This window comes from Chiloscyllium punctatum, chromosome 38 (genome assembly GCF_047496795.1).
Source record: "Chiloscyllium punctatum isolate Juve2018m chromosome 38, sChiPun1.3, whole genome shotgun sequence".
NCBI classification, from domain to species: Eukaryota; Metazoa; Chordata; class Chondrichthyes; order Orectolobiformes; family Hemiscylliidae; genus Chiloscyllium; species Chiloscyllium punctatum.
In genome coordinates, this window is record NC_092776.1 from 46,626,133 (window position 1) to 46,642,127 (window position 15,995).

The following is a 15,995-nucleotide window of genomic DNA, read 5'->3' on the forward strand; positions in this document are numbered from 1 at the left end:
AACAAAAGTGTCAAAACCTTTGCAGGGTTCCTGCATGCATTTCTCGACTTGTATCCAGAATATTGCAGATTGGGTACCAGAAAAATCTGGTTCAATAAAACTATTCTTTGCAGAATGCCTAGTTCTTTTTTTCTTGTTTGAAGAGCCTTTTTTTGTGTACTTACTGCAGTGCTGAACAGACTGGCAATGTGTTTTTAATTGGAACTTGCATTGTTTAAACGAGTCCGTGTTTTACTTGCACATGTAACAGTGCTTTTGGATTTTGTGCAATTTCACTTTAGAAAATTATTTCTCGCACACAGAATTTAGTAATCTGGACTGGTTTCAGAATGTCTAGTTTCTATACTTTTTTGTGTACATTAGGGCTTTGGCCTTTAATTAACCAACCAGTTTTCAAACAAAAGTAAAGCAATGAGTAGTTTGTGTAGTTTGGCAAAGGAGACTTTGAAAAGTGCACATAAAATTTTGTAGTGAATTTTAAAACTTTAGAATCCTGTGTAATGTATGTTTGATTAACAAAGTTACAGAAGCAAATACAAACTTAACAAATAAACACCTGCTTGAGCAGCTTTGTTTTTTTTGTTTTGTAGGTCCAGATTACAAAGACTGTATAAATGTGAAGACTCTAGAAGAGAAAGCTAAAGAAATAAAAAAGGAACTACTTCATAAAGAGAGGACATTAATGACATTAAAAGGAGAAATACAGTCTTTAGATGAACAGTTGACTTTAGCAAAAGAGGAACTCCACGATGAGCAAATCTCCAGAGAAGGGCTGAACAAACAGGTTGAAATGTTTCAATTGAAGCTTGCTTCTTCAGCTGAGAACATTTTGAAACTAACTGAAGAAAATGAAAATCAACGTTCAAGTTATGATAAATTGATGTGGAAGTTCAAATCTGAGAAGGATTTGAATGAACAACATTTAGATAAAATTAAACAGCTCCAACTTGAGATAGAGTCATGTAGGCATGAAATAGCACAAAGAGAACTGCAAAATAGAACTTTGGAAGATAAAATAAGCAAATTAAATGATTTCCAGAAGGAATCAGAATTGTGTGCTAAAGGTCTGAAAAGCATCAATGATTTCCTGGAAAGGGCAGGTGGAGAGTCTCTGAAGAAAATGAGTGAATTTGAATCTCTACACAATCAAGTATCTGTACTTAGGCATGAACTAGATACATCAAAAGATGTGCAGAAACGCGATAGTGGTCACTTTCGTAAGACAGTTGAAATGCTGCAGAAGGAGTGTGAGCATATCGTAAAGATTTCATGCCAAAAAACCCAGCAAATTTGGGAACTAGAAGTAAGTATTGAGGCCTTGAAAAAACAAAAGGCAGATCTGCAAACTGAATGTACTGAATTAAAAATAAATGCTGCTTCAGCTCAGAATTTGCTTAAAGAAAGAGATGCTCACATTCAGCTTTGGAAAACCAAGTTTGAAGAAACTGAAAGTAAAATACAAACTTTAATACAAAACAAAGAAAATATCGCAGAACTTCAGAAAGAAATTGAAGATTGCCAACATAAAATAAAAGCTCAAGAGTTAAAAATCTTAAAAAGTGAAGATAATTTAACTAGATGTGAAGAACAATTGAAAGAGAAAGATAACGTCATTGCAAATTTACAACAAGCAGAAAAGAAATTTCATGACTTGGAAAAATGTGTTAGTAACTTGAAACTGCAGGAAATTAGATTTAAGGAAAAAGTCAGTCAGTCCCAAAATGATTGGCATGTCTTAAAGGAAATCTTATCCAAGAAAGAAGAAGAACTGGAAACTAACCGTTTAACACTTGTTCAGTAGGTATTTTTAAGTTTCTTTCTTGATTATTTGTTCATAATTCTAGCACTCCTATCTGGACATGATGACCATCAAAATGCATCGTGTGGCTTAGTAGGCGTAAGTAGTATGGAAATCTGATACTGCATTACAATCTCTTCCCACAACATTTTGAAATCACCTAAACTTAAAGATGTTGGCTTAATCCATCAGTTGCGTTTAATTTTTTGTATCTGTTTTATTTTATATGTTTTTTTCAATATCTTTTTTAATCTTGTTAGTATTCACCTATTCAGTTCAATAAAGGCAGTGAAGTGATTACAGCAGGCAGCTAGCAGGAGGCGTGTGGAAAGAAGGCTTGCAACCATATGAAAGAAAATAGTAACTCCATGTTTGCGCATTCAAAGTTTTTAAAAACTGTAGGACTGCAGAAAAAAAGATTGTAGAAGATGAAGTTAGAGTAAACTCTAATATTTTGAATCATTTTTCACTATTGTCTACATGTCTGATCATAATTATGCTAAAAGATGTGGAGCAACCATAGAAACAATCATAAAAAGAAGAATTTGGTTCTGAAAATTTAGCTGATCCCAAGATGGTTTGTTACAACATCCTATTGACATGTAGACTAAATGCTGAAATAATATAACATGAGATACCAACTTTTGTGTAACTTCCATGGGATGAGTGTTGTAGATGTAATGGCCTCAGTATCAATTTCGACTGGCGCTATGACAAAGGATTTTCATAAGATGTGCTGGAGCTACAATGTATGAGTAAATGTTGTAGCACAGATTAAAATGTTGATTAGTGTATTGGAAATGAGTATGAGGAATTCGTAGTTTGACATGATGTTCTGGGGTCAGTGTTATGTCCATCTGTGTTTTCAATGTTCATTGATTGTAATTTTGTATACCTTGGGTCAATATCAAAATTGCTGCAAAAATTAGAAGTTGTGACCTGGAGAGCAAATAAGATAGTTGAAAGAGTAAACCTGCATCTCATGTAAAACATAGCGTCTCTAACAATGAAGCAAAACACTTGTTCTCCAAGTCTCCATTTAAGTTGTTTAAGTCTTTTAAACTGCAATTTCAAATTAACCTTCTAAAAAAGAATCCTCTTACCAGAGTCAGAAGGGCAGAGCATGTGGCAGTAGCTTAATAAATCTCAAATCTGCTGTCACCTCTCAGGATGATAGCATTCCTCCTTTTACATGCCAGTACTTTTCCTATTGCTCTTCAACCATCTGCTGCACATAGTGAAATGATACTGCATTTAGAAGTGATAATCCTTTCAATTGTGATCCATCTCCCAAATAATAAAATGTGTCCCCAGAACCATTTGTGTGATGGCTTCTTTTACAATTGAGAGTCTGGCTAGTTTGGCAAAACCAGTTTTATAAGTTAGAACTGCTCAAATATGTTCAGTTGTGTGCTGACTGATGCTTCGCAGATTCCACTACCTACTTTTTTCTAGGTTAAAAATCACACTACACCAGGTTACAGTTAAACTTGTTTAATTGGAAGCACTGGCTTTCGAAGTGCTGTTGCTTCATGAGGTGGTTGTGAAGCAGGACCGTAAGACTCAGAATTTACAGCAAAAGATTACAGTGATACAATGTTACATTGAATAAACCTAGGTTGTGAAATCTTTCATCTTTTCGAATGGGTTTGCTGGTTTTGGTCCTTAAATATATAAATGCCAGAACTAGTTTTAAGTCATATTCTCAAGATAAGTTAAGATTTTATAACAAAAGGTGATACCTCAGCTCAGACAATGCCTTTAAAGGTGTGAGTTAGAGTCTGTATCCCTATCATGGTTCAGACTGGTTCCATTTCAAAAATGAAATTTACAAATTTTACATGGATTGCCTGCCTGCATTGACTGCTTGCAGGGTCTGCATTTTTTTGAGCAAAATAGAATGTTTCTGCAAATATAAATTCACCCTATAAACTACTTGTATGAGTATGTGCATGCAGGAGTGAGAGCGCGAGACAGAGTGAGTGTGCACATGAAAGTGTGGTTTGCGTGTGTGCAAGCTTGGTAAAGTGTGTGGGTTTGATGGGGTATAAGCCTGTGGGTGGGGGTGGGGAGGATGTGTGTGGTGTGTGTGTGTGTGTGCATATGGAAGAGAGCTTGTCTATGAGAGAGGGTCTGTGTGAGTGTGTGAGAATTGTGCAGTGGGATCACCTGCAGTGTGACATGAACTCAAGGTCATCCTCATGGGTACTAAACTTGGCTATCAGCCTCTGCTCGGCCACTTTGCATTGTTGCCCATCCCAAAATCTGCCTTGGAGAATGGTCCAAGGCTGAATGTCCCTGACCGCTGAAGTGTTCCCTGACTGGGAGGGAACACCCCTATCTGTTGATTGTTGTGCGGTGTCCATTCATCCATTGTCACAGCATCTGCTTAGTCTGTGCAATGTACCATGCCTTGAGTCATCCTTGCCTGCAGCGTATGCAACAGATGACATCGACATCAGCCAAGTCACATGAGTACTACCAGTGTACATGGTGGATGGTGCCCCACGCGTAATGGTGGTATGCATGTGACGCTGACACATCTTGTAGTGGTTGCCTTGACAAGGTTGTATGAAGGCTGGGCAGCTTGCTGCGAACAATGGTCTGTTTGAGGGTTGGCGGTTGTTTCAAGGATGCCCTCATAAGAACACGGTACAATGCTCAACTCATCAATCGCCAGCAGCAGCCGAAAAACTACGCCATGTCCTTTGCAGACTGCAACATGCTATCGATGAGGCTGAGCACCTCACCGGACCTTCCCTCTGCCTCCACTTCTCGCCTTTAAACAACCACCAAACCTTAAACAGATCATTGTTGCAGCAAACTGCCCAGCCTTCAGGACAACGTCGACCATAACACCGTACAACCCTGTCAAGGCAAGACGTGCCAGTGTGTTGACATAGATTCCACCATTAAATGTGGGGACACCACCCGCTGTGTACGCAGCAGGGACTCCTATGACTTGGCCTCGTTGCCTATCTCATACGCTGCAGGCAAGGATGTCCTAAGACATGGTACATTGGCGAGACCAAGCAGACGCTACGAAAATGGATGAATGGACACCGCACAACAATCATCAGGCAGGGGTGTTCCTTCCCAGTTGGGGAACACTTCAGCGGTCAGCAACATTCGGCCTTTGGGTGACCATGCTCCAAGGCTTGCAGGTTCTGCATTTCTTGAGCAAAATAGAATGTATCTACAAATATAATTCTGAAAATACAAATTCACCCCATAAATTTGTGTGCGCGCGCGTGCAGGAGAAAGAGACAGAGTGAGTGTGAGTGCACGTGAGAGAGTATGTGTTTGCGTGTGTGCAAGCTAAAAGATGAAAGATTTAACAGTCTAGGTTTGTGCAATGTATCATTGTATCACTGCAATCTTTCTTGCTATAAATTCTGTGTCTTATGGCCCTGCTTCACAACCACCTGATGAAGAAGCAGCGCTTTGAAATCTAGTTCTTCCAAATAAACCTGTTGGACTATATCCTGGTGTTGTGATTTTTAACTTTGTCCACACCAGTTCAACAATGGCTCCTCCAAATCATACATTTTTCTAACAACTTTTATCAGACAAATGTGGCAATTTTAATTCCTACTTTTGGACTTTTAGATCTGAACATAGTTAGGAAGAATTGCAAATGGACCCTGACACTCATTCAAACACATCAAAATTCATAATTGCTTCTGTACTACTTGTGATTTGTTACTAAAGGAAACACAACTACCTTCTCTCTCTGCCTGCTGATATGCTGAGTTTTTCTAGTTCCTGCTGTATTTATTTCAGATTTCCACTATAATACTATCACTTGGCAGTGTTGTGATATTAGAATTTTCCTGCTCTTCGGATGCTGCCTGACCTGCTGTGCTTTTACAGCAACACTCTAATCTAGTGTTGTGATATTCCCTTGTAATCGTGGTGGATTCCTTCTGCAGTTCACTGCCAACTAAGCATGTTTTTGTGAGGACATGACATCATTTTTATGCTTTGTGAGCTGCGTTTGATTTAGAATTGCTGTTAATTGATGAGCTCCCAACTTGTAGAGTGATGCACAAATGATTTTCATGTCAGTGGGAAAAACTTTAGATCAGCATTATACATTTTATACATGCGCCAGTATTGAAATTTCTTTTGATCCTTGGAAAACTGTCTACCCTTGTCATTACTAGGAAGAAAGCGTTGAGTTAAGCCTTGAATGATTTGGGCTGTGTTCGACCAGATGTTTGTTTTCCTTTTTTTTCCTAAAACTATCAAGTTTTAAGTGTGCTTGCTATATCAAAAGCTAAAAAGCAAGCTCTCTGATGGGTCTTTTTAAAATATCAAAGTTTGACAGCTGACCTGCAGAAGAAAAGTGAAGAATACAGTGATCTCAAGGAAAAATATGCAGACGCCAAGAAACAGATGCAACAGGTAGAGAAGGAGGTAAGTTCTATGGTTTTGAAATAAAATAAATGCTGGAAACACTGATATGTGAACAGAAAGTGCACATTAGGTTTTTGTGAAGAGAATAGACTACTGAATGTATTCTATGGGTAATTAAAATCAGAAGATCTCCTTTAATGGAGCTGAGCAAAAAAGGAAGTGGGGAACCAGAATAGGTTGGCTAGTTGATAGTTGTTTAACAAGACTATCACCACACCTCAGGCCAGGGGACAACTTGCAAAGGAGTGTCCTTCATGGTAACTTCACCCAGTGTAGGAATTGAACCCATGTTGGTGTCACCCTGCATTGCAAAACAACTGTCCAACCATTGGAACTCACCAACTGATATTATACACACTACTCTATATTTGATCTCACACATTTATTCAATGCATCTGCCATCCCCTTATTTTTCCATTAATTCCCCAGACTCTCCTTCAAAGCCAACTATGTCACCTTTGAGTAGACAGATTTAACATTAGTCATTTTGAACTGATGCATTTTGAGGGGTTTTCCTGAATCCCTTTATACTTCCTTTCCTAACCAAATGGCCCAAGATTCTCCAATTCCTTAAATTGCCAGCCGTTATCTGGTTCAATACTTTCTCCACCTGGTCAATCTCTCACTCCGTTAACTTTCTCCAAATTTAAGAAGGAGAACTTGTGTGACTCTTAGCAATAGCCATTTTTTCACACGATATATAGAGCATACTTTGTTCTAGTCTTCATCAGATATTCTTCCTCATTTGTGTATTGATTCAATTCCTTCTTCTCCTTATAAACAGGTACTTTCAGCAACTTTGCTTCTAATTTTATCTTTGCCTCACTTACACTTTTTAGTTTTAGAAAAAATCCACTTGCTATTTTTCAAATTTTCAGATTTCTAAAAAACGTGAAGAAGAAAGATCTCTGAGAAACAAAGTTCAGGAACTTGAGAGAATGAAGAATCAAATGACTCAGGAGCTGGAGGCTAAAGAACGGATGATCCAGCAGATCAGGAAGGTACTACTGCTTGTTAAATGAATGCTACTGTGAGTGGCTAAATGACGATAAGAGACCAATCCATAGCCTGACTGCTAACAATTAGAAAGTTCTACAATATTTGTGATCCAATTTTAAAATGGTCTTCAATTGCTGTTATGCTATTTTCCTCCTCTTTGTTATTGCGTTAATTTTAATAGCTCACTTAATCTTGAAGGCTTTCTGATTTGTTCCTAGACTTCTACTGATTCTGAAACTGTGAAGTTTAGTGACTTGTCTTCCACCTTTACATTATGTATATATTCTTTCTATTCCAAGTTTTGTCAAGCCTTTCTTGTGCTTTTCAATACTCCGGTTGGAACTTATTTTTTTTGCATGTGAGGAACTTGGCTGGAAAAATACCAAGGTATGCATTGGAATGGAAGCTTGACCTAATGGGGAAGTGAAGGCCTAGTATTATTATTGCTGGACTATTAATCCAGTTAATGTTCTGGGTCCCTGGGTTTGAAACCTGCAATGACAGATGGTAGGATTTGAATTCAATATAAATCTAGAATTTAAAGTCTAATGAAGAGCATGAAATCATTGCCGATTTATCAGAAAAACCCATCTGGTTTACAAAAGCCCTTTATGGAAAGAAACTGGCCTAAATGGGACTCCAGACCCACAGCAAGGTGGTTGACTCTTAACTGCCTTCTGGCAAAATAGGAATGGGCGATAAATGCTGATCTGACTAGTAATGCCTTCATCCTGTAAATGAATGGAAAAAACTGTTCTGAGATAGAGAGAATGCCTCTTTGTTGAATTGGCAACTGAGCCTGCGAGTGAACTATTTGTGTGTTTTTTATTCTCGAAGTGTTTAGATTTTTCAAGGGCAAATACTCAGTCTTGACTATTTGCAGTCATCAGAAGCGACAACAAGGAGGCGGTGAATAAGTGACTGGAAATTGGTGATTACTTGGTGAATACATCATGGGCATAAAGGTTGACAGGTTTCTGAAGTGCTTGTTTATAATTGCTAAATCAAGGGAATTGGACATCATTAAAGATGTGAACTGCACATTACAGTAGATTGTCACACTGCAGTTTTGAAACCTCTAGTGAAGAGTATGAGACTTTTAGTCACAAAGAGGGATATGAGGGAGGAAGGGGGCAAGGGTAAGGAGAATGCAGAGGGGAATATAATCTGTATTAAGTGAGGGGTATACCACCCACTGTCAGAGGCTGTTTTCAGCAGATGTCATTGCATCAGCATCACCAAAGACTACCATTCAGGTAGGTAGTCAGACTGCTGTGATAGAGAATTTGACCCATTGGGAATTAGTGGGTATTGCATTGGTGACAGTGAAAGTCATCATTGCTTAACTTACACATCTAGAGGCATCTGTGGGATTTCCAATATGTGACCCATTGTGACATCAATCTGGTTATGGATGCCATATTCAATAGGGCCACCCAATGTACGTGATCTTGCAATAATCTAACCAAGCAGGAAAATAGCTGCCGCCTTTTTTTTTTGTGTGTGATGTGGGGTTGAACTAGGGTGGACAAAGTTTAAAAATCGCACAACACCAGGCTATAGTCCAGGTTTATTTGGAAGTACTAGCTTTCAGAGCGCTGCTCCTTTCATCAGGTAACTGGTGGGGCAGATCGTAAGACCTAGAATTTATAGCAAAAGGTCACAGTGTTATGCAATTAAAATGATATGTTGAATAAACGTAGATTGCTGTTAAGTCTTTCATCTTTTAGAATGGGTTGCAGGTTTGGTTCTTTAATATGTAAACCCCAGAACTACTTTTAAGTCACATTCTCGAGATAACTTAAAGTTAGCAAATGTGACAGTGAGATTGAAAAATTACCCTCCAAAATTGAAAAGCAGCCTTCAAGAAAAACTTTGATTGCCAGAAAACAGATCTGTCACAACCCTTACACTGATGCTGTCCCAGTTACTAGCGCTTTGCCACTTCCCTGCACATCTTCAATGCTGTATGCACTAATTAGGGTTATACAATGAAGATTTGGCTCATTGTGTCTGTGATGGGCCCAGGCAGAGAGACAGGAAAGGCAACCTGAACAACATTGTTCTTTTTTTAAATTTAATGTAATTTTCTAACCAATCTGATCAGAGGTATTATTACACACCCTGGGAGCAGGTGGGAATTGAACCTCGGCCTCTGAGTCCAGGAGTAGGGGCATTACCATTGCACCACAAGAGGGTATTTTGCTGTTCTCTTCTTGCAGTGGTTGCAGCTGTTACTGTCTGAGCCAGCTGCTCGGGTTCGCTTCCTCTGCCAAATGGGTGATGCCGTTATTCTGAAATGCATTCAAATGCTCAGTGCCATTATCATCTCCCCTCATGGATGATGTGCTTATAGCAATGTGATACTAGCTTCAAATAACTCCTCCTTTTTACTGAGCTATCAGGTGCCTCCACAGAATGCTGGGTTTTTTTGTTCCCTCTGAGACGAAGTGATAAGGGAACTATGCACTACAACATTTCCTTCTGTTTGCCCTTGCAGCTCCAACTCTTAAGTGATGAGAACAAGTGAGTTATATGGAAGTTCATAGAATCCTTACAGTGTGGAAACAGACCATTTGGCTTAACAAGCCCACACTGACCCAAGAAGTATCCATTCCCCAACCCTATTACTTCTACGTTTCCCCTGACTAGTGCACCTAACCTATACATCCCTGAACACAATGGGCAAATTAGCAAGGCCAATTCACCTAACCGGCACTACTTTGGTCTGTGGGAGGAAACTGGAGCACCTGGAGGAAACTCGCACAGACATGAGAATATGCAAACTCCATGCCCACGGCAGAATCGAACCCGCTGTGAGGCAGCAAAGCTAACCACTGGGCCACTGTGCTGCCCTTATGTTGTTTACTTTTAATGGCTTTTTCCATTAGTTTGCTCACTGCCTCAGTATTCCGCACCTGCCTCGTCATGACTAATAAACTGCCCTGCTGCCAGGCTGCCTGATTCCTAGGCTGCCACTTTCATTGGAATCCATACCACTAGTCATGGCATGCTTCCTTAGACTGTCAGATTTCAGTGGCATTTTAACTCTTTTTTTTTTTAAAATACAATAGTCTATTTCAGAATATCTTCTGAAGTTTCGTTTGTAATTTTTGTGACTCTTTTGTGATTTGCACTTGCTATACCGGGCCACATCAGGTCATGAATTTTCTTCCAGCGCTGCAAACGTTTTCTTGGAGGTCACATTGGAGATGCTAAAGTCCTGTGCTACCCCAACTAATCGTTTTGGTTTGCCTGTCTGGCTGCCTCCTGTTGTCATCTGGAAACTGGACTGCCCTCCTAAGCTCTTACTGCCTGGAGAAGCAACTCCAAGGAAAACATCAATAATCCTACAGTGTCTGTCATCTTGTAGCTGCTCCATTGCCCTACCTCCAGTAATGTCTAGACTTTCTTTTTATATTCCTTGTTTTTGCAGCCTTTTTAAATCTGGTGCCTACTACTTAAGTATTGAGGTTTCACTACCTGGGCATTATTCACTTAAGGTGTTTGACCGAACTTCCCTTTCATCAGCTTCATATGGCCATGCCACCCACTTTGCATCCGAACATCAAGGCTTCCTCACTGTTGATAAGATTTATTCCTGTGTGTCTCTCATGAAATCTCTCATTGAGGTGAAGAACAACGATTTCCTTTGCAGAGTACATAGCTGATGTGATTTTTATTGTCACATGTACTGGAGTTAAAAAGTACAAGAGTACAGTGAAAGGTGCACAATGCCACCTCAGAAGGCAGTATCTTCAGTACAAGTACCTAGGTACAGAATCTTAAATTGCAGCAATTATAGTACACTGACACCTTAGTTTTAAGTAGAAAATAAGAAATAAAACTGATAGTTCAAACATTACAGTCTTTAAGTGCTTAATGACAGTGGGACTTCACTTTGAGGAATCTTCTTGACACCGGAAGTCCATGCTGAGGCCACAACAGGCGGAGACTGCCACGCTGAACCACTGGGAGGCTGCCTCTGCACTGAGTCAGTGGCTGAGAGAAGAAGGTGGGAGTGGGGAAAAATACAAAAAAAAGAAAAGGGAGCAGATAAGCTCCATCTGAAGCATCCTACCCCACTGCCATCTTGGACAGTTTTTCCTAAAATAACACAAACCGATGTCTATTGTATTTTAGATGTCTGTTCTGGTATTATATATCCATTCTCTTCTTGTCTGATATTTACGAGCAGAACTTTATTTTTATTCCCCACCTACCCACCCTGGTAACACAATAACAACATTTAGCAGCAAATCTATGGTTAATTAGATGTTAGCAGCTATCCTTTTGCAATACTTCAAATATACAAGAAATTTTAATATACTAACATATTTATGTGTTGTTTTGGATTTTAGGCATGTCATAATGAAGCAGACTGCAGAAAGAAGATAGAAATGTTAACCATCTCTTTGGATGAAAAAGAGACTGCTTTAAAAAAATTGGGAAAGAACTTGGAAGAAAGTAACAGCTTATACCAAGTGAAAGAACAACAGGTCAGTGTGGTCCTAGAGATTACCTACATAAACAACTAGTGTCATTGAATTGCTTAAATGTAAAAGACTGTGTTCAAAAATTAGCATGCAAATTATTTTTACCTCTTAATCACAAAGTCAATATCATATTTGCAGCTTATTACTTGAAGTAGCTTAATAATAATTTGCTGACTTGTTTTTCTTTTCAATTGCTTCCAGATTTGAAATCCCTGTTCTTAAACCTAGTTGTTTTCTTTAATAAGTTGTTTTTTGGCAGAATAGCATTTCTGTTGATATCTACATTAATAATTACTGATATACAGGGCTTAAAAGAAAATCAAGCAATCCAAGATTCTTGCATCATGTTAACTGATACCAAAGCAGAAGAAGCTGTACATCTTTTGCAAATTGCTTCCAAAGGTATTTAAAGAAATATGATGTGCAAATTAAATGTCATTCAGATGCTGAGGAAATTAAGCTGTATTGTTTTTAGCCAAGGTTGTTTAAAAGATTGTTGACAAAAATGAAGGCATGTTAATAGCAATTAAATTTGTGTTTTTTTTTTGCTTCATTTGTTTCTACTCAACTTGGCCAACTTACTATACAGAATAATTATCTTTTCGCACGAGTACAATGTGCATAAAATTCCACTTCAAACACTTTATCATTAAATAGTGTTAAACTTGGAGAAAATTTGGGGAGTGGATCTGTCACTTTCTACACAATTTCTGGAAAAACATTTAACTCTTAAGTGTGTATTTCAGAGCAGTCACGCCAGTGAGTTCAGGAGACTTCAACGATTTCTGTGAGAAGTGAATGCTTCTCTTTAGCTTACTATTGTAAATCCAAATTTTAGCTTGTGTTGATAAACTAGGTTATTAAAACATGGCAAATTTCTCTCTTTACATTTTCAAAATATAAATTATAGGTATTTACTTCTCTGGAAACTAATATTAGATGGTTTTAAATAATATGTGATTCACTAATTTGTTTGGAAATTTCTAGCTTATAATGAATGGGTTATATCACTTAATGTTTCAGTTCTTATTCTGATACCTTCAGGTTTGGTCGCCACTATATAATAACTTTTTTGTTGTCTTAATTATTGGTTATTCCAAAATTTGAGTTCAAATCCTGCTATAATGAAATTGTTGACTGTTCTGGTTTATGTCAAGAACTTCAGATAAAAGAACAAATAATTCAAGATATGAAAACTGCATTAACTGAGCAAGATCAAACCCAAGCTGAGCAAGATGAAGTTCTTGAGGCCAAGTTGAAAGAGATTGAAGAGCTGAATGCAGGTGATTGCACTATATTAGGGAATTTTACACATCGACAGTTGTTGCCCATGAAATAGCATGCAAAGTGGAAAATCTGTTTGTGTAATGTTTTTATGTTTAAATTGCCACACAACTAGTAATTTGAGATGAACAAACATCGATTGTAACCAACAGGGGAGCAAGTTGCATGCTGTCTTAACAGTTGGTCTTCTAAGATTAACTACAGTAGACCAGCCAGGATGATGAGTGTTCTGCTTTTGCTGTGTGAAATTAAGTGCCATGACGCACTTTAAAGAAAAAAATTCTTCTAAAATTTGGCAGAAACTTAATCTCATCCGACCATAATAGTTGATTTGTGTTTGTATGCTATTTTGTGGAGAAAACTGTGTATTCTGATAGCTTTTTATAATGAGACAGTTTTATTTTGTATACAAAATAAAAGAATTGCACAGGTATATAACAGATTATTTTGGTGTTTTTAAAAAAGCTTTATTATTCCATTTTAGAATTGGAGAAGTGGATAAAATATGCCAAAAAATTTGAGAGCAAGTGTAATACACTTGAACACAGCCAGTCATTGAAAAATGGAAGTGGAGTTCACCAAACAGAACCTGGACCATTTCAAAAAGAAATTGAAGATTTAAAGCAACAGTTGGTGGTAAGTTTTCTGATTATTGGCTCAGGGACAGCACTATTTATTTCTTGAAGTGGAAATTATAGGTAATTCTCATTCTAGGCTTGAGTAAATGATTTGACTCTGATAGCTTATTGCAATACTGTAGACCTACTGCATTATTGAAGGTGCTGCGTTTTGGGTGAGATATTATACTTGAGGCTCTGTCTGCTCAGGTGGACATATCTGATTCCATGGCACTATTTGAAGATGAATGGTTGAGTTCTCCAGTGTTTTGTATGATTATTTATCTCTAAGATAACATGAACTAAAATAGTATCTGATGGGACCTTTTAATGTTGTAAATTGACTGCCAGCATTTCTCAACAGTGACTGCACTTTATAGTCATGTAAGTATTTCGAAGTCCTAAGGGACATCTTGAAGTCATGAAAAATTCTAATTGTATCACATTTCCTCTCACTCCTCATACCTTCTACTCATAGCCATAGAATCCCTACGATGTGGAAGCAGGCCATTTGGCCTTCGAGTGCATACTGCCCCTCTGAAGAGCATCAAACCCACATTTTCACCCCCACCACCCACCACCCCCCCCCCCCCCCCCCCCCCTCAATGTGCCCTATTCCTGTAAGTCTACATTTCCTTTTGCTAAGTCTGCATTTCTTATGGTTAATCTACCTAGCCTGCACATCCCTGGACTATGGGCAATTTAACATGTCCGTCCAATCCACAGGTACACACACACACAACAAACACACACACACCCCTTTTGAGGCAGTAGTGCTCACCACTGAATCACTGCTCATATAGGAAATCTATAAAGCAAATAATTAATATTGACATTAATAAGCTCACATAAACTTGAGTATTTAGAAGAAATCTGTAATATAAATTGTAATACTGTGCATTTTGGAAAATTTAACATTGATTTATTGTTTTCAATACAAGAGGAGTTTTAATGCTTAAGTTTAAAATTGACCTCAGTGAGTAAAGGATTTCAAGATTGTTTTGATTTGTATATGGTAGGAATCATTTGAAAGATTTGTATATGATAGGTATGTGAGGTAACATTATGCACGTTGAAGCAATATTCTTTAGGATTCAACATGTGAAATTTTTAAATTGAACTGTAATTCAACACAGACAATTAGTTTACAAACCAATTGAAACCTTTATAGTAAAAGCGTAGCCAAGAACCTTCTAAAGAATATGTTACAAAGTACTGATGAGGTCCATGACTAGATATACTATGGTAATGGTTGTTGGCCGATGGCTCTCTACTCTAGGGCAAAGTGTGGCGCAGGAAAAGCACAGCAGATTAGGCAGTGTCTGAGGAGCAGGAGAATTGATGTTTTGGGCAATAAGCCCTTCATCAGGAATGTGGGGACTGGGGTAAGGGGGCTGAGAGATAAATAGAATGGGACTGGATGTGTAAGTAATCTGGGAAGGCGATAGATAGATGAAAGTGGAGAGGCGATGGTGCTAAGCCAGAGGGAAGGGTGGAGTGGATAGGTGGGAAGGAAGATGGACAAATAGGACAGTTCAAGAGGGCGGTGCTGAGTTGTTTAGTTAGATCTGGGATGAAGTGGGGAGAGGGGAGATGAGGAAACTGGTGAAATCTGCATTGATGTCCCAAATCCGGCAGAGATTTTCCTGCACGTCCAAACACCTCATCTACTGTGTCCATTGCTCATGATTTGGTCACTTCTACACTAGGGAGACAGGATGCCAGCTCGCAGAACATTTCAGGGAACGTTTCTGGGACACATGCACCAAACAACCCCACCCACCACCCTGTGGCTGACCACTTCAACTCCCCCTCCCACTCTGCCAAGGCCATGCAAGTCCTGGGCCGCCTCCACTGCCAAATCCAAGCCTCCCAATGCCTGGAGGAAGAGCACCTCATCTTCCGCCGTGGGACCCTTCAACCACATGGCATCAACATCAATTTCACCGGTTTCCTCATCTCCCCTCTGCACCTCACCACATCCCAGATCCAACCCTCCAACTTGGCACCACCCCTTTTGACCTGTCCTCGCTGTCCATCTTCCTTTCCACCTATCTGCTCTACCCTCTCCTCCGACCTATGACCATCACCCCATACCTGCATCTACCTAGTGCCTTCCCTCCAAACCCACCCCCAATCTCCTATTTACCTCTCAACCCCCTTACTCAACGCCCACCCCTCACCCCTGATAAAAGGTTATGCCCGAAATGTTGATTCTCCTGTTCCTCTTATGCTGCCTGACCTGCTGCGTTTTACCAGCAACACACTTTTCAACACTGATCTCCAGCATCTGCAGTTCTCATTTTGCCCTTGAATATAGTGACCATTATAAGGATTGTCTCGAAATAAAAGTGAATTCCAGTTGTTTCTCTTTATTCCCTA

General features: G+C 39.0%; 1 protein-coding gene across 5 annotated transcripts in view; it reads left to right on the forward strand.

Annotated features, from left to right (window-relative positions):
- Positions 1-15,995, forward strand: part of kif20bb (kinesin family member 20Bb) — a 100,335-nt gene that overhangs the window by 48,772 nt on the left and 35,568 nt on the right. For all 5 annotated transcript variants that reach the window (XM_072557791.1, XM_072557793.1, XM_072557794.1 and 2 more), the window contains exons 20-26: positions 591-1,797; positions 6,121-6,217; positions 7,096-7,218; positions 11,578-11,715; positions 12,018-12,114; positions 12,870-12,995; positions 13,481-13,632. In XM_072557791.1, the coding sequence (XP_072413892.1) occupies positions 591-1,797; positions 6,121-6,217; positions 7,096-7,218; positions 11,578-11,715; positions 12,018-12,114; positions 12,870-12,995; positions 13,481-13,632 (1,940 nt within the window). The remainder of the gene's footprint in view (positions 1-590; positions 1,798-6,120; positions 6,218-7,095; positions 7,219-11,577; positions 11,716-12,017; positions 12,115-12,869; positions 12,996-13,480; positions 13,633-15,995) is intronic.